This window comes from Cygnus atratus, chromosome 3, assembly GCF_013377495.2.
Source record: "Cygnus atratus isolate AKBS03 ecotype Queensland, Australia chromosome 3, CAtr_DNAZoo_HiC_assembly, whole genome shotgun sequence".
Classification (NCBI taxonomy): domain Eukaryota; kingdom Metazoa; phylum Chordata; class Aves; order Anseriformes; family Anatidae; genus Cygnus; species Cygnus atratus.
Genome location: NC_066364.1, coordinates 26,307,937 through 26,331,581, shown reverse-complemented (window position 1 = coordinate 26,331,581; position 23,645 = coordinate 26,307,937). Strand labels below are relative to the sequence as shown.

Here is a 23,645-nt window from a genome sequence, read left to right as displayed (position 1 = left end):
GTGATGACCCTCAAGATAATCTGCTCCATGAGCTTTCCTGGCACTGAGGTCAAACTGACAGGCCTATAGTTACCCGGGTCTGCCCTCCGGCCCTTCTTATAGATGGGCGTCACATTGGCTAGCCGCCAGTCAACTGGGACCTCCCCCGATAGCCAGGACTGCCGATAAATGATGGAAAGCGGCTCGGCCAGCTCCTCCGCCAGTTCTTTCAGTACCCTCGGGTGCATCCCATCCGGCCCCATCGACTTGCGCACATCCAAGCTCCTTAGCAGGTCGCCAACCATTTCCTCATGAATAGCAAAGGCCACATCCTGCTCCCCATCCCCTTCCGCCAGCTCAGGGCACTGGGTATCCAGAGAACAACCGGTATTGCCGCTAAAGACTGAGGCAAAGGCGGCATTAAGCACCTCAGCCTTTTCTTCATCCTTAGTAACTAGGTTTCCCCTCGCATCCAGTAAAGGATGGAGATTCTCCTTAGTCCTCCGTTTCGCATTGATATATTTGTAAAAGGATTTTTTGTTGTCTTTAACGGCAGTAGCCAGGTTGAGCTCCAGATGAGCTTTGGCCTTTCTAATTTTCTCCCTGCACAGCCTCGCTACATCCTTGTAGTCCTCCTCAGCGGCCCGCCCTTTTTTCCAAAGATTATAAACCCTCTTTTTTCTGCTAAGCACAAGCCGCAACTCTCTGTTGAGCCAGGCCGGTCTTCTTCCACGCCGGCTCGTCTTTGGGCACGTGGGGACAGACCGCTCCTGTGCCGTTAAGATTTCCTTCTTGAGGAGCGCCCAGCCTTCCTGGACTCCTCTGCCCTTCAGAACCGCCTCCCAAGGGACTCGGCCAACCAGCGTCCTGAGCAGCTCAAAGTCAGCCCTCCGGAAGTCCAATACAGCAGTTTTACTGGTCCCCTTCCTGGCCTCGCCAAGAATAGAGAACTTTACCATTTCATGGTCACTCTGTCCAAGACAGTTTCCGACCACCACATCTCCCACCAGTCCTTCTCTGTTTGTGAAGAGAAGGTCTAGCGGGGCACCACCCCTGGTGGGTTCACTGACCAGCTGCGTCAGGAAGCTATCTCCCACGCTCTCCAGAAACCTCCTAGACTGCTTTCTCCGTGCCGTGTTGTGTTTCCAGGATATATCCGGGAAGTTGAAGTCCCCCACGAGGACAAGCGCCGACGATTTTGCAACTTCTGTCAGTTGCCTATAAAACTCCTCATCCGTCTCCTCATCCTGGTTCGGCGGTCTATAACAGACCCCGACCAGGACGCTAGCCTTGCCGGCCTTCCCACGGATCCTAACCCACAGGGATTCAACCTTATCATTCCCAGCCTGGAGTTCCACAACATCAAAAGATTCTCTAATGTAGAGAGCCACGCCACCACCCCCTCTGTGCTGCCTGTCCCTCCTGAAGAGCCGATAGCCAGGCATTGCAGCACTCCAGTCATGGGAGCGGTCCCACCACGTCTCCGTGATGGCAACCAAGTCGTAGCCTTCCTGCTGCACAATGGCTTCACTCACCTTTCTGAATGGTCTGCTGCAGTTTATCCAACCTCTCCAATATTTGTTCACTTTCTGCAGGTGCTTGGACATTCACCTTCAGCTAACCAGGTCGCTTTGCCATTGTCACTGCACAGCTCCTTCTGCTTCAGCCGTGGACTTGATGTACTCAGCTGCAGTAGGCTTTTTTTGTCTGCATCTCTCCTTGCTTCTTCTTTCATGTGTCTCTCCAGCTCTGCTTCTGTTCTTTAGTTTATTTACCAGGTAGGCTTTTCTACAGAGGGGGAACAAAGCAGTCACCTCATACCCTTGTCACTATTGTAAAAAGAAAGATAAGTAGGAACGTGGGGAAGGGCCCAAATAAAATCTCCATTCACCTGTGTGTTAAGAGAGTCCATCCAATGCTTTCTGCTTGATTTCAGGATTAGGAAATAAAATGTTTCTGTGTACTATAACTGCATGTGTCTGTATAACAGCAATAATATAAATAAGTATAAATACTGCTTAGCCAGAAAAAAAGCCATTATACAACTACTTTTCATTCTTGTTGCAGTAGAATTAACTATAATAACAATATAGAAAACTCACAGTATATATAACTTACACACACAATTCTCTTTCTTGACCCCTCTTAGTAAAAACTCATCTGAATTACTCTGTAATCATGTATTCAGTGCTGTGGAACAGTCCTAGTATGAATGTAATTATACCAGTGATTGTACCAAAATAGTTCATTCCAACATAGAAAGAAATGGTATGGGAGTACTGATGTACTTTTTTACTGTAAGAGATTTTATCTATTGATGTACAGTCTTGCATTTACGTACTTCTATTTATGTTTAAACTGAGCCTAAATCGTGGTAACAGCCTCACCCTCCCCAGGCAAAGCTGTTTTTCTTTTAAATGATTGTAATATAATAACCTCATCAGTTGTGGCCCCCCCCCCCCCCCCCCCCCCCCCCCCGAAAAATAAATGTAGAGGAGCAATGTGGAAAATATGAATGCAGAATGGGACCGAAATCCAAGTGGAAATATATAGAGATTCAGATGTTTTATTTGTTAAAAAGTAACTGACTTGGAATGACCTCATTGACTTTTTGAATGCCTAGGACTAATAATATTAGGAATAAGAATAAACAGTTAAATAGAAATTGCCCCAGCATTTTATTTGTAAGACCCATGAATTTTGAAAACCCAGACTGTGTATAAAAAGAAGGTGATACAATACTGCATTACTTTTCCACATTATTTAATGCGTATGAATCAGGATTTTCAGGGCTTTTCTCTCACTGTACAATTTCTATGTTATTACATAAGTTTTGGAAATACAAAAAATCTCCAGTATGTCCTTTTAATCATTGTTATTGTAATGTTTTAATCTTTGTACCTTTGTAGGCCAAACCTAACGATCCCTAGTTGAATTAAGAGATGTTTGTGCAGTGATGTAATATGAGAGAAGTGTTAATTTATACTTGGAAGATGAGATAATGTACATAACCTTTAGTCTGATTATTTTCCTGGAATGCTGGAAAAGGTTAAAATCATACCCTTCACGGCTTCTTTCTTAGGCAGTAACTAGCAATGGGAAGAAGTGAAGAAAGGCATTACTCCTCTGTAACAGTTCTCGAGCAAGAAATCTTTATGTGGCAGGGAAGCCAGGGTTTCAGAGAAAGGAAATCTCTCTCTCTGTTCCCCAGTTTGAATAGTGACAAAACTGCACTGAAGAGCAAATATTTTTGATTCTGGAAGATTCCAAATTTCTCTAAATGGAAAGTTTTTTCAGAAAGTATTCCTAGAGTAGAGTGATATACTTATCTGGGCACTGGAAAGCTACTGTGGAAAGACTGCATCAGTAGGCTGCCTTTCAAGACACAGAAGGTGTTGCTTTTAGGCACCTTAAATACAGAGTGGAAATCGTGCCTAACCTGCTTAGCCACCTAAATTTCCTGCCGAAAACTTAATTTCAATGTGAAATTCTTCTGCTGTGTATGCATACAGAAGATGCTATTGTCTGAGCCTCCCTCTATGCACTTTTGTGTAGCAAAGATGTTTTGAGAGTTGCATGCTTTTGCTTTTGCCATCCGAACACAGAGCAGAGGCCTTGTCATAAGATGTTTGGGATCTCTCTGTGCAAGACAGTCTGTTTTACACCAGGGAACTTGTTTTCACTCACTCTAAACATCCCTTTTGCTATCAAAGAGGCAACGGAAAACAACAACCTCAAAAATAAACAAGATAAAAAGCTTACAGTGAAGAACAGAATGGTCATACTGAGTCACACTAAATGTCCACTCAGCCCAGTATCCTCTCTCAGTTAATGTCTGATAGGCCCTTGTGGCTTTGAATTAAACAGGTTTCTGGAGCTGGGAGATAGCCAAGGGCTTGCTTCTGCTGCCCTGTGCATCACTAGAATTGCAAAGCCTCTGGGTGTGGTACACTGTCCCTCTTACGGTGGAAAAATGAAAGAGACATGGGGGGGGGATGCTTTGGAAAGCATGGTAACGTATATGATACTTCTCTACTAATACTACTAATCCCAGTGCCCAAACCTTTACTTCAGCTGGATGCGATGTCTGTGTATTTATTTAGCAGTCCTGTATAGAATGCTGTTTCACGATCTCCCATATACTAAAACTGGTTTGGTATAATAAAGAGGTAGGAAGAAAAAATGATAAATATGTTTTCCTGGTTACATTTGGCAAAACCACAAATTTACTCGTGAACAGATAATTTGTAGAAAGGCTAAAATTTTTATTTTAAATATTCTTTTCTGTTAAACAGATTAAAACAAATTTTTGTTTAAATTTTTCACTTAGTTCACTGTAATACATTGAGCTATGCCTGCCTACTGTTTGGCTCCCTGCAGATACAGAGAAGATAAGGAGCAAACAAGAATCAGTCCCTTGTCCCTCTGCCTGTGCAGGGCTGGGGCTCATTTAGCACCCCTCAGTGCTTCCCCACGCGGTCTGAGGCAGCTTCTAAGCTCCAGCAGCAGCAAGTTGGCACAAGGACCCTGACGTCTCCCAGCGGCTGATAGAGCTCTCTCAGGGCACAGAAGAAAGCAGGGAGCACTTCCATGGACCACCTTTCAGAAAGGCAACTTGCTGTTTCTCTTCCAAAAGAGAAAGATGGAAAGGACACGATCAGCAGGGATTAATTTTGTCTTTTGGCAATGTCAGTGGAGAGGTCCTAGGCTGATATTAATGGTGGCCTCTCCATGGTAGCAGTGAGGTACTTTGGCAAGAATTTTCTGTAAGTGATTTCAAGTACAGTTCTGTAGCCTGTGCTGTAATTACTGTGTTGACAAGACACAGAAGTTTGGTCTCTAGAGTTGTTGGTTTGGCATCTCTTTTGACTATTAAAAGTGCAGTGCTATATTATTATTTTCTTTAGATAAATTGAATGCTGGATAGTTCCTGGAATCCTCATTGGGTGGTTGCTTAAGTCTTGGGTTTATCCTTTTAATTTTGGTTTCTATTAGTAAGTCTGTTTTGGACTACCATGTACTTATTTGGCTTTGTACTTATAATGAACTTCTCAAGTTCAGTATCTCATATTTTTCAGGTTTTGTTGTAAATGAAATACAGAAGGACTGTCACAAATAGATGGAAAATTTGATCCACTAAGGGAATACAATTTAATTCTGCAAATCAGATAAGCCTGTTTTGCAAATTATTTTAATGACTCTTTTTAAGAAATATCATGAGTTGGAGAATGGTTTTCACCAAGAGAAATCTTCTTCTAATGTAATAGTTTAATTATTTTAATGTCTTTCAAGGTTAAACACTTAACCTGAAGGCTGCTGTAGCATTCACCAGTGAAGAAAGGAAATTTCTTCAGTGTGAGAATTGAGATGTATATTATGCATGCCTTGTAATTCCCTCCCGTGCTTCCCACACCGATGCCTGATAGCTTGTGAAGCATTTGCAGCATTGTTTCTTTCATCGGTGGAGCAAGGAGGTCGGATATGCCCCACTTTTAGAGGCCATGGCTGCATGGTGAACAAAAGTTCTTGCTGTTTGGGTGCATGGGGCTGAGGCCAGGAGGACCTTGTTAATGTTTTTGCTTTCTTGTTCTACTGTTCGTTTTTTTTTTCTGCTGGGACTTTTGTTTTGCATAGGACAAGGACAACTTGATGAGAGCTGAACAGCGGGATAGTATGAGGGCTGCGCCGTTAGGTTTTGCCTGTTTAAAATACATCCATGAATGAAAGGAGCAAGAAGGAGAACACAGAACTGAAAAAATCAGGGAACAACATATTTCTGTTTGGTGTGTGACTGGGACACACCACAGCACATCTCCGAGAATTTTCCTTTCCTTACGTCTAGTTCCCCTGTAACATCCCTCATCTCCTATTTGCAGGGGTTTTGACAAGACCTTTCCTTCTGCTCCTAAACCAGACTCCCTGACCGTCCCTGTACACCAGAGCAGCCAGTAATTGCTGCTTTCACACATACCTCTTCCGTGGTGAAATGCTAGAGAGTCTGAAGGTCCTTCCTCAGGAGCACAGGAGCTGTGAGCAGGGCTTCAGAGCTGCTCTTTTCTCTCCCACCAGGCCAACTCTTCTCGTGGTGCTGAAGGCTCTGAGCATCTTCCTCCTTCCTGTAGCTTCTCTTGTTCCTGCTGAACTGGGGTCTTCATCTCTCAAGGGATCAGTGGGTAAATGTTTGGGGAGAGATAAGCAGCGATGAAAGGGGGCGTTGCAGTTTAAGGAAGGCATTAATGGCTTCTTCAGGGGTTTATGGAAGCGAGCAGCATCCTGACATTCCTGTGCAACCCGAAATGCCTTCACTTGTGGCAGGGAGCACGTACAAGTTTTGTGTTGTGGGGAGTGTCTTGTTAAAATAATTTTGTAGATTTTGTGCTATTTTATTTTCAAAAAGAGGTGAAATATTAGCAGTCACTGTACTGTTTTTGGTCAAGATACATTGAAGTCCCTTCTTTTTTATTGCTGTAGTATCATCTTCCTTTTGCATAAATTTTGTGTATTTTATGTAAGTAACCATTTAGACAACCACAGAGATGACAAATAACAGAAATTTGTTATTGTACTGTTGTGATACTGTTGTGATACTCAATCTTCTTTTTCAAAGCTGTTCCATAGTATTTTTTTAGACTTTTTTCTGTTGGGGTATTGGTGGGAGGAATCTGTGGGATTCTGTAGTTCTTTGGGGCCAACATTGTGTTGTTTTGATACGTATCAATGCAAAGTAGTCTGTTTTTTGGTGTTTTGTTTTGTTTTGTTTTGTTTTTTTAATTTCAGTTATAGGCTAATATTTTTCTGATAAAGAATACAGTTATGCTTCTTAGTGATAGTGACCTGCTAGTCAAATTCCCACATAGATTTCATTTCATATGTTCTTTTTTGGTATTGCTCAATTTGGTGCATCTTACCCTTCAGTAAACATGTGCTGCTGAAAAGGCTGAAAGTGATTTTAAAATTATGAAACTTACAAATCATCAAGTCTGAAAAATGCAAATTGTCCACTTACACTATAGTAGGCATGTAATACGTGAGAAAATCTTAGTATTTATACATGCAATTCATAGTTTAAACAGATCCTTTTTCCAATAGCTGGGACAAGAAATTGCTACTTAGTCTATTTAAATGAAGTTGACATCCCAGTATTTGTATAGCATCATTGGAGCAGTGCATCGTATATCCTATCCCATAGATCTCAAAGTACATCTGGTTTCTCACTCATTCTATCGTAAGGTAATATGAAAAACAAAGTATGGTGTTACATTGTAATTATCCATGATCTGAATGTGATATTTAATAGCATAATCATGTTTTTTGCATTATTAATTTTTTGGGGGTTATACTAGGTATCAGTTGCGTTTCCTTGAAATTGATTTTGTACATTCCTTGAGATTGTGGATATTTTTTTATCTTAATGGGATGAATGGTTTATAAGCAGTGGGAAAAGCAAAGAAGCTGACTAAAAATCCAGATGATTACTTATTTCAATTTACTTATTTCTTCTCCTAAGAGGCACTTCCATTAGGTATGCTGAATTTTGTTTTGGTGTATATTTGGAGAACAGTATTTTCCAGCATACAGAAGTTTCAGAACACACCTTTTTACTAGTAATATGGTAGACACCTTGCCTACCCTGAAGAGTTCAAAATTAAAGATTGGCTATACAAAAAGAGCAAATGCGAGCAACTTTCATCCTCCGTCCAATATAATGACGTTTAATTTTGTTGTGTAATAAATATTTTCACATATATTTGACTGCTTAGGTAAAAGTGTACGTCAGTTTGATGTAGGCATGAGTAAATGCTTATGACTAGAAGAAAAAGATGTGAAAAGGGAAGGGAATATACTTAGAAAAAATTCATTTTGCATTGAAGATTGAGATGATGATATAAAAGATTCCTTAATTTTTTTTTCTTCTTCTGAGATAATATATCACTAACACAGTACTCCAGAAATGTATCTTTTCCCGTTACGATTTTTTATGCAATAAATAATAATAATAAGTGAAAAAATGTGACTTAATTTAGGTAAATATGTTAAATAATACTTATGACAGCAACATGAGACCAAAATTGCAGGTTTGCTTTTTTTGAACTATGTCCTTTTGGAGGTGTCATTCACAGACCATGATAACAAAGGAGATGATATAAACCAAATTCAAACAATATAAAGTTGAAGATGCATATCATTTATATAACCCTGAGGTTTATGGGACACAGTTGATGGGGGTTGGTGCTTGCTGGGCCCCTGAATTCTGGTGGCAGTCCCAGCTCCAGGTTGGAGGAGTCAGAGGTGTGCTGGACTCCCTGATGCAGGCGGGTGCGTGTGTTGAGACTGCAGTAACTTCCCCACAGCAGTACCTGGTACGTAAACACTTGCCATATATTGGAGCAGGAGTTGTCAAGACTTTGGATAATGGCATCAGAGGGCGATAGCAGGTGGGCAAGTGTAGCTGTTACTGATCATATAACCTAATCATGTATGTACCTAGCAGGAGGAATATACATACAATATATGTATGCATGTGCCTTGGTGAAAACTGAGCTTCCACAAACTCCATTTTGGGCTTGCGTGCCTGACTGACGCTTTCTGGGTCTGAGGTCCATTGCAGGTTGGCTTCACGACTGAGCCTGCAGATTCGTTTCAAAGCTGTTCCTCATGCACAGGTTTTAAAACAAATAAATTTGGATTTATTTATTTTTGTAATATAATGGCACTGTTTTTTCTCTTTATTTCTTCCCTTTCCAGTTTAATCTCAAGATTTTGAAAATACAATACACATGGCACAGATCATAAAACTTTTTAAGACACTGTTAATTCTGATACTTCATGATTACATCTCAGCTGAAGATGGAGAAACAAGAGCAAGTAAGTCTTAATTTTTGTATTTCAGGTAAAGGCAATTCCAAAGCATGCCTTATATTTATAATATCCATGTTCAGGTCCACGTGCACAGAATACAGAATAATATATGGTGGATATTTCAGCAAAGCACTGGGTCCAATGCTATCCAAAGTCCCTTCCAGCCTAAACTACTCTGTGATTCGTGTCCCTGGACCTGGCTATTTATCTTCTCTCTTGTACTCTGAAGTGACACTGTGCTCACCACTTGAAACTTCTCCCAGTGTCTCTTTTCTTTGCCATCACCTGCGCTGCAAAAGCATCTGGCTGTGGCCACCTGCTTTCAAGGAAGGTGAAGTCTTGACAAGAAGTTTCTGTAGACATAAGTCAAGACAAGGCAAAACTCTTCTTCATAGTGTGGAGCTCCAGCCTTTCACAAAACAGAATGCACAGTTATACACAGCAACTCCCATGACCCCACATACCATGGGATCAGATTAATCTCTCCTGATTTGGGCCATCTCTTTGGTACTTTGTGTATCCATTATCTCAGGTCCTTTCACAGTGGATGGGAGGTAGCTCTCCCCTCCAGAAAGTTATTCCCTCCATCTGAGGATGTGCATGTAAAATAGATAGCACTGACATACAGAAACACTTGTGTCTGTCTGTGGCCTGTAGTTGGCAATTTGGTTTGAAAGCTCCGTTTATGAGTGGCTACAGCTAGAGGTGCTGAATCCATGCCACATCATCATGCAGTTATGATGACATTTCTAAGGAGAGTGCATTGTATTTGCTAAATGAATAGGTGATTTTGTGTTCTGGAGTTTGACTTCTTCACTGATCATTTTTCTTATAATAAAATCAGAATATACTATTAGCAACATGCAATCGAAACTCAGGACTTTATAATAACTGGTTTTGTAAGTGCCAAGTAATAGTGTCAGAAGTGCATTAGAACATATTTGCAGAAGGAGTGGATATTACTACTGAATTCTGCAGTATGTAGACTATAGCCTTCCTCTTCAGTGTGTTTGATTTGTGTTGTGGTTTAGCCCCAGCAGGCAGCTCAGCCCCATACAGATGCTCATTCACTCTCCCCAGGTGGGATGGGGGAGAGAATTGGAAAGGTAAAAGTGTGAGAATTCATGGGTTGAGACAAAGACAGTTCACTAGGTAAAGCAAAAAGCGTGCACACAAGCAAAGCAAACTAAGGAGTTCATTCGCTACTTCCATCAGCAGGCAGGTGTTGAGCCAATTCCAGGAGAGCAGGGCCTATCACGTCATAGTTCCTTGGGAAGACAAATGTCATCACTCCAGACGTCCCTCTCCTTCTTTCCACCAGCTGTTATTGCTGAGCATGACGCCACATGGTGTGGAACATCCCTCTGGCCAGCCTGGGCCAGCTGTCCTGGCTGTGTCCTCTCCCAGCTCCTCGTGCACCCCCAGCCTCCTCGCTGGCAGGGCAGCACGAAAAGTTGGAAAGTCCTTGACTTTGTGTGTGCACTGCTCTGCAACAACTAAAAGCATTGGTGTGTTATCTCCACTATTTTCATCAGAAATCCAAAACACAGTGCTGTGCGAGCCTCTACGAAGAAAATTAACTCTATCCCAGACAAAACCATGACATTTTGCTAACAAAAATGAGTTCTTATGTTGACCAATCTCTGCAGACAGTGAGATATGGGAAAAAAAAAAAAGTATTCCTCTCTGCTGATTGCATGAAATACAATTGGCAGCTAAGGAACTGAATTCCAGAATATTTCGTAGTTGTTTCTGGTGATAATGTAAAAAACAGAAAATGGTATGGTTTTCAGATATGAAGTTGGATCCGTGTGATTTACAGAAACAATCTTGTTTTCTCTAACAAAGTCAGCTGATTTTTTTAATGGAATGTATTTGTTGATATAGATTCTAATACAAACACTATTAAAATGGAAAAAAAAAATTCCTGTGGAAGAGAAGAGTGGATGAGTTCACTAAAATATTTGTTTGATATGTGTTCTTTTTAGGCTGCAGAACTGCTCCGGCTGATTTAGTCTTTATCTTAGATGGCTCTTACAGTGTTGGCCCAGAAAACTTTGAAATAATCAAAAGATGGCTTGTCAATATTACAAGAAATTTTGACATAGGACCAAAGTTTATCCAAGTTGGAGTTGTCCAGTACAGTGATTACCCTGTACTTGAAATCCCCCTAGGAACACATGAATCCACTGAAAACCTCATCAGGGAAATGGAATCCATACACTACTTGGGAGGAAATACAAGAACAGGAAGAGCTATTCAGTTTGCCTATGACCATCTTTTTGCAAAATCTTCAAGATTTTTAACAAAAATAGCTGTTGTTCTCACTGATGGAAAGTCCCAAGATGAAGTCAAAGATATAGCAGCAGAAGCAAGGAAAAATAAAATCACTCTGTTTGCAATTGGTGTTGGCTCAGAAATTGAGGAGGATGAACTTAAAGCTATTGCTAACAAGCCTTCATCAACTTATGTATTTTATGTTGAAGATTATATTGCAATATCCAGAATTAAAGAAGTTATAAAGCAGAAACTCTGTGAAGGTGAGTGATCATAAAATGTTTTAGAAGGTGTGCAGAATGGACTTCTCAACCCATTTTCCTTTAGTTCACAAGCAGAATTCATGATTAGTGTAGTCTAAGGCACTTGATAAACTATACTATGATCTTGCTTCATTTTGATATTGTTTGCCAAAATCCCTCCCAAAATGTTATTTTCTCCATTAAACAAAGAGATATACTTCAGAAAGATGCAGTATGTTAGCACAGTATGTGTTTAATTTCGCTATGTGGGATTTTGCCCTAAGCACCAAATTTTTTGCATTGATAGAGTTTAGAAACCCTAAAATAGTTGAGCAATTCTCAGAGTGCTGAGACCACAGGGCTTACTTTATCCCTTTTCCTAGGTTCAGTTGATACTAATCTACAATTCAGCATTTCTTCTTGACAGTTGAGAGGATAGCCTATTATTACAAACAGGAGTTCTTCCTCTAGCATGTGTTGAAAAACCCAGAAGAGAGACTCTTGGCAAAAGCGCCTGGAATTGTAACAAGCTGTTATGATCTTTTTAAAAAGGATTTTATAGAAGAATTAGCCAAGACCAACGTTGTAAAATAACTTTTCAGTTTTAGAATGCTAGCAGCATTATTGCATTGAGTTTTCTGATAACTTTGTAAAACAACGGCTTTCCTGAATATAAAAAAAAGCTTGCAAATGTCTTCTAAAATATATTACTCAGAAGGACTGTATTATACAGTGAGTATGCATCACTGCTATGTTGTACATTTTATTACCAATAATTGATGGAAGTCGTATTTCAGTTGTACCATATTTCTGCACTTAATAAGAGTGAAAAACAGTTTTCATTTTTTCTCACTTAGAGTACTGACTTCACTGAAAAAAAACAGTTATATTTATGTTGAGGTTAATAGTGTTTATTTCTTGATAAAATTATGAAAATCATAATAATTCCATGTAGCTGATGTAAAGTAAGGTAAAGTCTGTCAAAAAAATTAAATCAGCTAAGTGCAGCTAAATTCTTTAATAAATCTTCATACAGGGACAAATTCCCCAAAATAAACAATATTTTCTTTAAATAAACTTCAGAAAAAGTGACATATTTCATCAAGATGTATTTCCTGCTTTCAGGAGTAAGTTTAGGGGCATGGTTTAGCAGTGGACTTGTAAGTTAGGTGGATGGTTTGACTTGATGATCTTAAAGGTCTTTTCCAACCTAAATTATTCTATTATTTTATGTTTACTAATATCCTTTAAAATTCAAGTGAGACATTTGACTCAACTCTTACATGCAAAATACTGTTTCCTTTTACTTGTTTTAAGTGTTTTACTGTTTTATTTCAAGTGCCCCTTTGCTTCCATGCCCTTACGTCACACTCTTCCCTCACATTAGCATTCAGAGATACCTCATGTGAATAGTGATCAGTGCCAGCTTTGTTTCTAACTGCAATGTTTTTAACAGATGAACTCAAAGACTAGCAAACTAGAAATTTTATATCTGAGTGGTAGATTATTTTATTCCTGTTGTTAAGATTTGATTCTGGGAGAGGAAGTATACCCCTTACTCCATAAGGGTAAAGCAGCAATGATTTGACTGTGATCAACCACATGAAACTTCCTCAAAGTTAAATTCTGACTTACTCATCTGCGTTGTAATGTCTAAAGAAAATGCTTGCCTTTACTCTTTGGAGTTTTTAGGTTTGTTATTTAATGAACGTAGATACAAGAGCATAGGGGCAGTGTTTATTTTTTGGAAAAAGAAGGCTGAAGTTTCGTGGCTTATGTAGCAAGTAGTGCTGATCCGAGTTGTCTTGTGGATGGAGGGCTGTTGTGCATCTTTTGGGAACTTCAGTGTTTGTTTTAGAGTAGGCAGTGTGAAAACAGCTGCTGAACATGTCTTCTAGAAAGATGAACAAGGAACTCCTGACAAAACTGAAAGATAAGCAGGAGGCGTACAGGAGGTGGAAGCAGGGGCAAGCCACTTGGGATAAATATGGGAATGTCTGTCAGAACGTGCAGAAATTCAACAAGGAAGGCCAATGCCAATTTGAAATTAAATCTGGCTAGGGATGTCAAGGACAACAAGAAGGGCTTGTTCAAATACATCAACAACAAAAAGAGGAAAATGTGGCTCCCCTAATGAATGGAGTAGGGACTCTGGCAACAGAGGATGTGGAAAAGGTAGAGGTGCTGAATGCCTTCTTTGCTTCAGTCTTTGCTGAGAAGGCCAGCCCTCAGGAATACGTAACCCAGGAGACCAGGGAGAAGGTCTGGACAAAGGAGGACTTTCCCTTGGTCGAGGAGGATCAGATTAGAGATCATTTAGGCAAGCCTGACATTCACAAATCCGTGGGCCTTGATGGGATGCATCCATGAGTGCTGAGGGAGCTGGGGGTATCATTGCTAGGTATCATTACTTGATCATCTTTGAAAGGTTGTGGCAATCAGGAGAGGTGCCTGAGGACTAGAAGAAAGCAAATGCCACTACAGTCTTCAAAAAGGGCAAGAGGGAGGACACAGGGAAGTACATGCCAGTCAGCCTTACCTCAGTCCCTGGATGGAACAGCTCATCCTGGAGGCCATCTCTAAACGTGTGGAAGACAAGAAGGTGATCAGGAGTAGTCAACATGGATTCACCAAAGGGAAATCATGCTTAACCAACCTGATTGCTATGGTGGAATAACTGACTGGATAGATGAAGGCAAAGCAGTGGATGTTGTTTGCCTGGACTTCAGCAAGGCTTTTGATCCTGTTTCATGTTTTCCATGATCGTGTTTCCCGTGATCTCACAGGCAAGCTCAGGAAGTGTGGGCTGGACGAGTGGAAAGTGAGGTGGATTGAGAACTGGATGAATGGCAGGACTGAGAGGGTGGTGTTTAGTGCCACAGAGTCTAGTTGGAGATCTGTAGCTATTGGTGTCCCCTGTGGGTCAATAGGTCCAGTATTATTTAACTAATTCATCAATGACTTGGATGAAGGGATAGAGTGCCTCCTCACCGAGTTTGCTGGTGATACAAAACTGGAAGGACTGGCTGACACCCCAGAGTGTTCTGCTGCCATTCAGAAGGGTCTCGACAGGCTGGAGAGATGGGCAAAGAGGAACATCTTGAAATTCAACAAAAGCAAGTGCCAGGTCCCGCACCTGGGGAGGAATAACCCCGCACATCACTAAAGGCTGGGTCTGACCTGCTGGAAAGTAGCTCTGTGGAGAAGGACCTGGAAGTCAGGGTGGACAACAAGTTGACCATGAGCCAGCAATGTACCGTTGTAGCCAAGAAGGCCAGTGGTATCCTGTGCTGCATTAGAAAGAGCGCTGCCAGCAGGTTGAGGGAGGTGATCCTCCCTGGCTATTCAGGTGAGGCTTCACTGGGAGTACTGTGTCCAGTTCTGGGCTCCCCAGTACAAGAGAAATGTGGAGCTCCTGGAGTGAGTCCAGTGAAGTGCTACTAAGATGATTGAGGGAGTGGAGCATCTCACATGAGGAAAGGTTGAGGGAGCTGGGTCTGTTCAGCCTGGAGAAGAGGAGGCTTGTGTTTTGAGATGAGTAAGAAGGAAAGTTGAGTTGGACATCGTATTTTTTTTCCTTGTAGCATTCAGAAGGTAGACATTTTAGTTTCCTTAATGTAGGCAAGGGAGTTCTTGGAATTCTTCTTGTAGAACCAGACAAATAACTTGTGATATATTTTTAATTTGGGAGTCAGGTGACATTTTGCTTTGAGGAGGAAAAGAAAACCAAGGGGAACGTATGCAGCTTCTTGCTGCTGCCCCAAGTACTTGTGGCATGTCCCCTTAGTGTGAATTGTCCTTTCCCATGAACAGGGTAGCTTCTGACTGCCCTTAAGTTGGCTAAAAAGAGAAGACATGCAGTGTTGCTCATATTATAAAGTGAAGCCAGTCTAAATCTTTGAACTGATAATTCCCTGGCACTGAAACATGACTTTTCCAGCCCATGGCTGGTCCAGAAGGAGTTGAGAGAACTCTCCACCCCTTCTTTGAAATGCATTCCTAAGTTCTTTCCTTTCTATGAACGGATGCTTTTCTGAAGAAACAATGGAAAATGATGAAAACTTAAATAATTTAGCATAATTTTAATAAAATGAAACATTTGCTTTCTTTTAATTGATTTAGTTTAGTAAAAATACTGGCCTTAGCATTACATTTCACTTTGCTATCTTGCACGGTTTTTTTTTAAACATTTTAGTCCACTGCCTAAGATTATTTTTGTGTAAAAAGAATTAAACATAATGTCCAGCCAACTTTTGTTTCCACAAAAAGTATACCACACAATATTTCTCTAGTGAGAATAGCTTCAAGCAGATTCCAGTGTAAGAAAATAGATTGGTGAAATTTTGATTGAAAAATGAAAAAAATAGTTGTTAATAAAGAGGGATGCTGAATTAATCTAAACTGTTAGTGTACCATAGAAATTAACGTCTGTAATTTTGTAGCATTCTGAAACCATGTATTTTTAGAAATTAAATCTAATATTATTTTTAGTCAAATATTGTAATACCTTTTACTACAATTAGTTACAAATCAAAATAGAAATACGTAGTTGCAGTGAAATATGGCATCTCAGTATTCTCACTTCATGTCTCAGAGGATACTGCATGTCACTTCTCTCTTGTTATACTTAACTGGCAGTTCTCAATTCTTTTTTTCTTGAAAGGCAGCTACAAAAAACATTAGGTAAGTGAGAGGGTATCTTTTGAAAGTTTTAAATCCTATTTTTATCTGTCTGTTCATTTATTACTTTGCAGAATCTGTTTGTCCAACAAGAATTCCAGTGGCAGCTCGAGATGAAAAAGGATTTGATATTCTTCTAGGACTAGGTGTGAAGAAAAAGGTTAAAAAGAGAATTCAAATACCAACTACTAATGCCAAAGCTTATGAAGTAACCTCCCGTGTTGACCTGTCAGAATTGACAAGGTATATACATTTATAGGTCTAAAATTAAAAAGATTTTGTTTGTTTGATTGTTTAAAGTGAGAGAGACTTGTTCTAAGATTTTGTTGTGGTTTAGCCTGGTCGGCAGCTAAACACCACACAACTGTTCGCTCACCCTCCCCCCTCCCTCTCTGGGATGGGGGAGAGAAATGGGAAAGTGAAGCCTGTGAGTTGAGATAAAGACAGTTTATTAAGACAGGAAAATAATAAGAACAATAATAATAATAATAATAATGATAAAAGTACTACTACTAATAATGTGTACGAAACAAGTGATGCACAATGCAATTGCTCACCACCCGCTGACCGATGCCCAGCCTATCCCCGAGCAGCCGGCCGCCCCCCACCCCAGCTAGCCACCCCTATATATTGTTCAGCATGATGTCAGATGGTATGGAATACCCCTTTGGCCAGTTTGGGTCAGCTGTCCTGGGTCTGTCCCCTCCCAGCTCCTGCTGCACCCCTAGCCCGCCCGCTGGCAGGACAGAGGGAGAAGCTGAAAAGTCCTTGGCTTGGTGTAAGCACTGCTCTGCAACAATTAAAACATCAGCATGTTATCAGCGCTCTTCTCATTCTAATCCAAAACATAGCACCCTGCCAGCTACTAGGAGGAAAATTAACTCTGTCCTAACTGAAACCAGGACAGATTTATATTGAATGTTCAAGTATTGTCCTTTTTTTTCCACTTCCCCCTTATTTAGGAATGTGTTTCCAGAAGGTCTGCCTCCATCCTATGTGTTTGTTTCCACTCAAAGATTTAAAGTAAAAAAGACATGGGATTTGTGGAGAATTCTAAGCCTGGATAAGAGACCACAGATAGCAGTCACTATTAATGGAGAAGAGAAAACATTATCATTCACTACAACGAGTTTAATAAATGGCACACAGGTTATTACTTTTGCTGCACCTCGTGTAAAGGTAAGAAATAGGTAGGCATCATGTTGGAATACTCATTTAAATACACATTTTTCCTTTGCCCTTTATGTTTTTTAACGATGCATGATCTTATTCTTGGCTGCTTAGATGTTTAAAAATAGATGGTGAGTACTTCATCCATGTTTCCTGAGAGTCCACAGTGGTCATCAGTGCAAATGCTTTGCAGGTGCTTTCTACTCAGCAGTTTCCAGCAGGTAATTGTGAAAATCACAGAGAATGTTTTGCACACAGCACTTTGCCTAACATATGCTGGAAAGTATTTTCTGTGTTTGATGTAGAGGCTAGAAAATTGGAATAAGAATAGTCGATTTTTAGAGAGAGTTTTTGTTAAGCATCTAAATTCCCTTGAAAATGCATAATGAAAGTAGCTATTTTCTTCTCCAGAAGAGCAGCATACAAAATAAGTTCAGCCTAGATTTGTCTAGTTCTCTGTTGAGTAAAAATGCCTTTCAGCTGCTTATTTTTCTCACTAAATGGATTCCTCTCTTTGTGTAAACCATCTCCTAGCGTAATCTGAAGATTGCCTTTTCAGTCTTTTTCAATTTCCAGCGAAGTACTCAACTCTGTAGGAAAGATGATCTAAGTTCCTGTGAAAGACATTGAATGTCTCTGCATGTGTGTTTGTACCAGTATAGGAATACACAGCCTAGAGATTCCCATACCTGTCTTGGGGAGTGTTTATTAATTTGAGAGAGAGGGACACTTCAGCAAAAAAAGCGGGAAAGGTTTTACTGATGGAGCACTTAGTGGCCAAGGGGGTTCTAATTTTCTGGGAAGTGGCGGCCTGCATTTGAAACCTTCCTCCAAATGAGGCTGAGGCTGAAGGAATTTGATATAAAGTACTCTGAGAAGGAAGGTCTACTTTCCAAGAGAAGGTCTTAACTACCAGGCTTTTGTTGGCAAGGAGTATTTTATTCTTGTATTAAATGGAGAATTTTGCTTTTTTCTTTCTAAATTGCCTCTGCCTTTTTATAATTATTTGTAGGTGAAATATATACATTTTAAAGAAGCAAAGTGTTAAATTTGTTTTACTGGAAATTGCTGGAAATTTCATTTTTAAGTCAATCTGAAATATTTTAAGTGTTTTGGGGATCTACAAGGAAAAATCAATTTTATTCCTGCAGTCCCAGGTATCCATGAACCGCAAAGACAACTTTTTTTATTTCTTCTGTTTTTCTCTATGCTTATATTTGCTATTATGGAGGACAATAATTTTATACCTTTTTTTAGATCTGCACATCTCTAAACACACTATAAATATCACTGCATTATTAACAACCCTTTTTTAAATGATTATTTATTGCGTTACTGTGGAAAATGGAAATGTTTTATGTTGTGATTTGTTGTTTATTTTATTTTGTAATGAGAGCCATTACAAGTAAAATCCCAATCTACAAATGAAAATACAATGGAAACAGAGGTGCTGTCTAAGTGTGTATATGTTTTCAAGTACCAGTTTGTTTTTACCATGATTTAAGATCTGAAGTGTTTGAGATGTTATATCTGTTATACTGCTGGAAAAAAAGGTCTCTGATTTCATATTTATAAGGAATACGTTTCAGCATGTTCAGGGGCAGACTGAAAAAATCTATGTGAGTTAAAAATAATTCTGAAGCATAGACTTACTTATTAGCAAATATCATTTTTGCAATTATATTATTACTTGACTACTACTATTTTGCCTGTACAGTTATAATTTTTTGTGTGTGACAAAACCTGGGACATTGATCATCTCAACCATTGACAGGTAGTTTCAGTGTTGAAAAGAAGTTTTATTGTAATGTAAATAAAAGACATTTTGTTTTAAACATTTCCTTTTTTTTTTTCACTTTTCTTAGACATTGTTTGATGAAGGCTGGCATCAAGTTCGTCTCTTAGTAACAGAAGACTTTGTAACTTTGTATATAGATGACCAAGAAATTGAAACAAAGCCATTACATCCCGTTTTAGGTATTTACATCAGTGGACTAACCCAAATAGGAAAGTATTCTGGAAAGGAGGAAACTGTACAGGTATGCTTATGTTAAAAACACAGTAATTTAAATATCAGGCTAATTTAGAAGTTCTGCTGTAGGTTAACATTTCATTGGTGCTTTCTCTTTTCCTGAACCTACTCTTCTAATTTACTCTAGGTTGAAATGTAATATATTAAATTTTAGTAGTTAAGAGGGAACATAAACTGTCATAAGGACCCAGCACAACTGGTGTATCCTGTGCGATGGGTACTTAACTTGGTCTCACTGACTTCAGCGGGTGTTAGTTTTTGCCGAAGCACTGATTTGTTGCAGTGCAGTTGCTCAAATCTGGGGAACAGCATCCCAGAGCAGGGGACATCCTCTGTGCTTGACGCTTGTGTGTAATTTCCAGTGTATGGGTTCTGTTGGCACAATAGAGAGAGAACACAATTTTGAGGAAGTTTCCTTCTCATTGAGCTGTCAAGAAAGAATGAAGCACGTCAACTCTAGATATGTTGTACTGCGAATATTTGGTGCACAAACTAGCACTGTTTGATTCTGCTGTGCTGGAAAAGAGCCTTGAAACTCCTGTACTGAGGCTCTCCTCCACTGTAAGTAATGTGTACTCCTCTTGCTTACAGCTGTATGGAGACACCAAAAAGCTGGTAACAACGTCAGGCTATGTAGGTAAAGGATGTATAGAGCAGCGGTGAGGACTATAGCATTGACAGTGTTCCAGATGTTTGCTAAATAGATTGTTTCCTTATATTTATAACAATGTAGTAATAGCATTACAAATTAGACTGAGAATGAAGAAGCAATACTAAGAAATACTGAACTACCTAAGTAGGTGGGTTTTTTTAGTCATTTTGAAAGCTGTGCTTTTTTGTATTCTACTGTTTAATTTCATGATCCTTACTACTCCTATTAAAACATATTAATGTGTTTTGCATCATCTTCATTAACTCTCTTCAGATATTGTTAATCATTGCTCTCAATTGTATGCATTTGTAGCCAGGCTTCATTTCTATTATTACCATATTCTAAAAATGTACGCAGAAACTTGGATGACATACTGTGTGTGTGACTCAGCATTTCTGGTGGAAACGTAGTTTGTATACTAAAATACTTCTTTGTGAAAAATAATGAATGCTTCTCACAGATTTCTGGTAGGACTTCAGGCACTTAAGTCAAGGAAAGTAGAGATTTTGGAAGTGTAACCAATCGTCTCACACGTTTTCCCTGTCAGTGTGGGATTATCCCGTTTCCATAGTTTTGTGCGTTCTAGGATTTTAGTGTTGTTTGTTGTGCCTTGTTTCTTTCTCTTAAGTTGCTGCAGAAATGGGACTTCTATAGATTCCCAGTAATACAGTTTCTCAATTAAAGAATGTTATTAGCCAAACATGTTGTCTATAATAAAAATGAAAGCATTTTAGGAGTGTAGAACTGTATAAGATCCTCTTCTGACAATGGACTAGAAGAAAAGTGGAAAATCTTCCTCATTTCCAGCTGATTTCTAAAATCTGAAAAAGGTATTTTTTGTCCAGTTTCTCAGACTGCAACACATTCTGTAAAGCATTAGCAGTCAACCTTTGCCAGAATATTTCTATTTAAACTGATTATAAATATTTTAATGAATCTGCATGCCAACTTTCACTGAAAATGTATTGTGAAATCCTTTTTCCTTTGAATCCTTTTTCCTTTGAATCCTTTGAAATATTTTTGAAAAACAAAGTATGATAGAAGATCCTTCAGAAACTCTTTGGTGATTTTTCATTCTCTTTCTTTTCTCTGATTTATAAGTTTTCTAGTGATGTTTTGCAAGACTTCTCAATTTAATTAAGGTCTTACTGGCTTACATGCTTTCCAGTACAGTGATGGTAAACTTGTGTACATACTTAAGTGTTGAAAATTGTAGCTAAGACATTTTAAATTTGAAACTCTCTATTACTATGTATGGCATTGCCAGACTTGATATTCCATGCTTTATTCCCCCTGCTAGTCAAATTCATGGTCTGTGATTTCTTGTAACAGGGCATTTTTCTCTCTGTGGTCATGGTAGGTTCATGATAGAAAAACTAACTTCAGAAATTTCATTCTTCTGTAGTATAGCAACAGAGCAGAATGGCACAAACTTTTGCTTTCCTGGTGCCAATGTTTCTATCAGCTGCTTTTTACAGTTTTGCATCACAAAGCTAAACTAAAACTAATTATTTCAAGTGTCATGGATGCTTTCTGATGCCTTGCCAAAATTTAGTAATCTTACATCTAGTAGAGACAGGACAGTGGAGAAAGATTGAACCAGCAGCACTGTTAAGGTAAAAAGGAAAATGTACGCTTTGCTTGTGCAGTTGTAACTGTTTCCAAATGGTGTTGGCAGCGGGTGTAATTCGTGCTGTGCATGTTTGGATTTATTGCCAAGGATTAAGGGTGGTGATTTCTATTACTTTAGAAAACAAAATGTTGGATTGATTATTTTTCTTTAAATAATTATGCTACAGAATTTCGAATTGGTTACATGTATGAATCATTGTGAGAAGCCTGATGTTTCTACACCTTTAATTGATTTTTAACTATAGTAGACATACAGACTTCCCTGTTTCTATTGCTTTTTAATATTTTGTTCTTTTTTTAAAAACTGTGGATGATATAATTTAAGAAGGGTCTAGTTTAAACTAATGTCAAACTATTAACACTTTTTCTAAAAAAGTCTTTTATGTTTTGAATTATAGTTTGATATACAAAAGCTGCGAATCTACTGTGACCCAGAGCAAAATAATCGAGAAACAGTCTGTGAGATCCCAGGATTTGTGAGTATGATAGATAAACTTTTGCAGACTACTTGGCATTCTTACAAATCACTGTTTAATGCTGACTTAATAGTGAATTCCTAAAATAAATAACATTACATTGATTCAGCTGGTGCAAACGAATGCTTGTTGCTTTTGCAGTATAAGGTGACCCAGAATTTGTCTGCCTTCACCCTTAGTTTTGCATGAACATATTTTAAAAGCTTTTCTTTTTTTTTTTTTTTTAGTTTAGATATTTGATGGTGCAAATTTGACAGCAGTATAGAAGAATCTCAGAATCATCTGTTAGAAATTTAAGCCTTTAAACATTACAAATAAATAAAACAGCTAGGTTACAGCAGTGTAAAATACTTTAAATATTGCTTTTTAACTTATCTGGTATACTTCTATACTTGTTACTTGCCAGGTCATTTAATATCTGAAATTTCTATATGTACCCAACAAACCTATATTTTTAAATCACCTTTTCGTATCAGAAGTATCAATGCTGAAGTCTGATTTAAAAATCCCATTGACTGAAACAAAGTCAAGATTTCACAAAGAATGTTATAGATAAGTCAAAAATAAAATGCAGTTCAGGGTTTTAGGATTCTCGTACACAATTACTAACTTATGGGGGTTCTTTGATCCTTTCTTTGCCCTCTTCCATAGAGTTAATTATACAGTGAAATGTAAAACACATGTAAACAAACTTGGAAATCATTCATGATACACAGTTGGGGCTAGATTTTCAAGAGCATTCAACTCACATCTCAAAAGAGATTGGTTTATATTTACAGTTTCCTTCAAAATGTCATCCTTTGTTTGGTGTCTAAGATAATCAGAAACCAGTGTGTTAGTCTGCAAAAACATATTCGGCATGTTTTGATTTGGTATATTAGGACTTAGGACCATCTTGCCAATTTGACAACAGTGCCCATGAATCTTCAACATCCAGATATTTCATTTTTTACCAAACTTGCATAGACCCACAGCTAGTCTGTTTGGCTCCTGTTTAATTAGGGCCAGTACTTCTGTTATAATCAGCACTCAATATGAGTCTATTTAAAACTCACACCTTTAATTTAAGCAACAAGTAGGTGTCTGGATTATTAGCTGTTCTGAAATCTGACTGTGTAGGAAACTAATGGGTTCAGGAATGCTATTGTAAAGTTAGCTTTAAATCTGATGTAAACTTGATATTTAGCTATTTACCTGTAACACATATTTTCTTGCTCTTTGCAATGAGTAGGTAGGATATGAAAAATGAACAAATGAAAAAAAAATGTGGCTAAAGAAAGCAAACACTAAAAACTCCATCATATTTTGCATTCTCTACAACTTGGCAAGAAGTCTGAGCAAAGAGATCACATTTTGCCAGTTTAGTTTCACTTACTGTTGTTGTAAATTAAATTTGGGCTTCACTCATGAAATTCTGGACTCCTTCAGGAAATAAAAATGTTGGATGATCTCCAAGGAGGTAATGAAAGTTGGAGGCATATGTGGTTTGTGGTTGTACTCCATCAGAGTGTGGTTGTGTCAGAGCTCCTGAACTAAGCAGGGGCTGTATGTACTAATTACAGCCTAAATTCCCTGAGACGACTGGCTGCATCATAATTTTAAGCTCCCACTATGATCACTGGGGAAAGACAACTTTCTCTAGACTT

The 23,645-nt window shown here is 38.9% G+C and overlaps 1 protein-coding gene across 2 annotated transcripts in view; it reads left to right on the top strand.

The window, feature by feature from the left end:
- The first annotated feature begins 8,738 nt into the window (after positions 1-8,738).
- Positions 8,739-23,645, top strand: part of COL21A1 (collagen type XXI alpha 1 chain) — an 84,904-nt gene continuing 69,997 nt past the window's right edge. For both annotated transcript variants that reach the window (XM_035542983.1, XM_035542982.1), the window contains exons 1-6: positions 8,739-8,844; positions 10,827-11,378; positions 16,112-16,280; positions 17,000-17,216; positions 19,073-19,246; positions 21,922-21,999. In XM_035542983.1, coding sequence (XP_035398876.1) covers positions 8,757-8,844; positions 10,827-11,378; positions 16,112-16,280; positions 17,000-17,216; positions 19,073-19,246; positions 21,922-21,999 — 1,278 coding nt within the window. In that variant the 5' untranslated portion in view covers positions 8,739-8,756. The remainder of the gene's footprint in view (positions 8,845-10,826; positions 11,379-16,111; positions 16,281-16,999; positions 17,217-19,072; positions 19,247-21,921; positions 22,000-23,645) is intronic.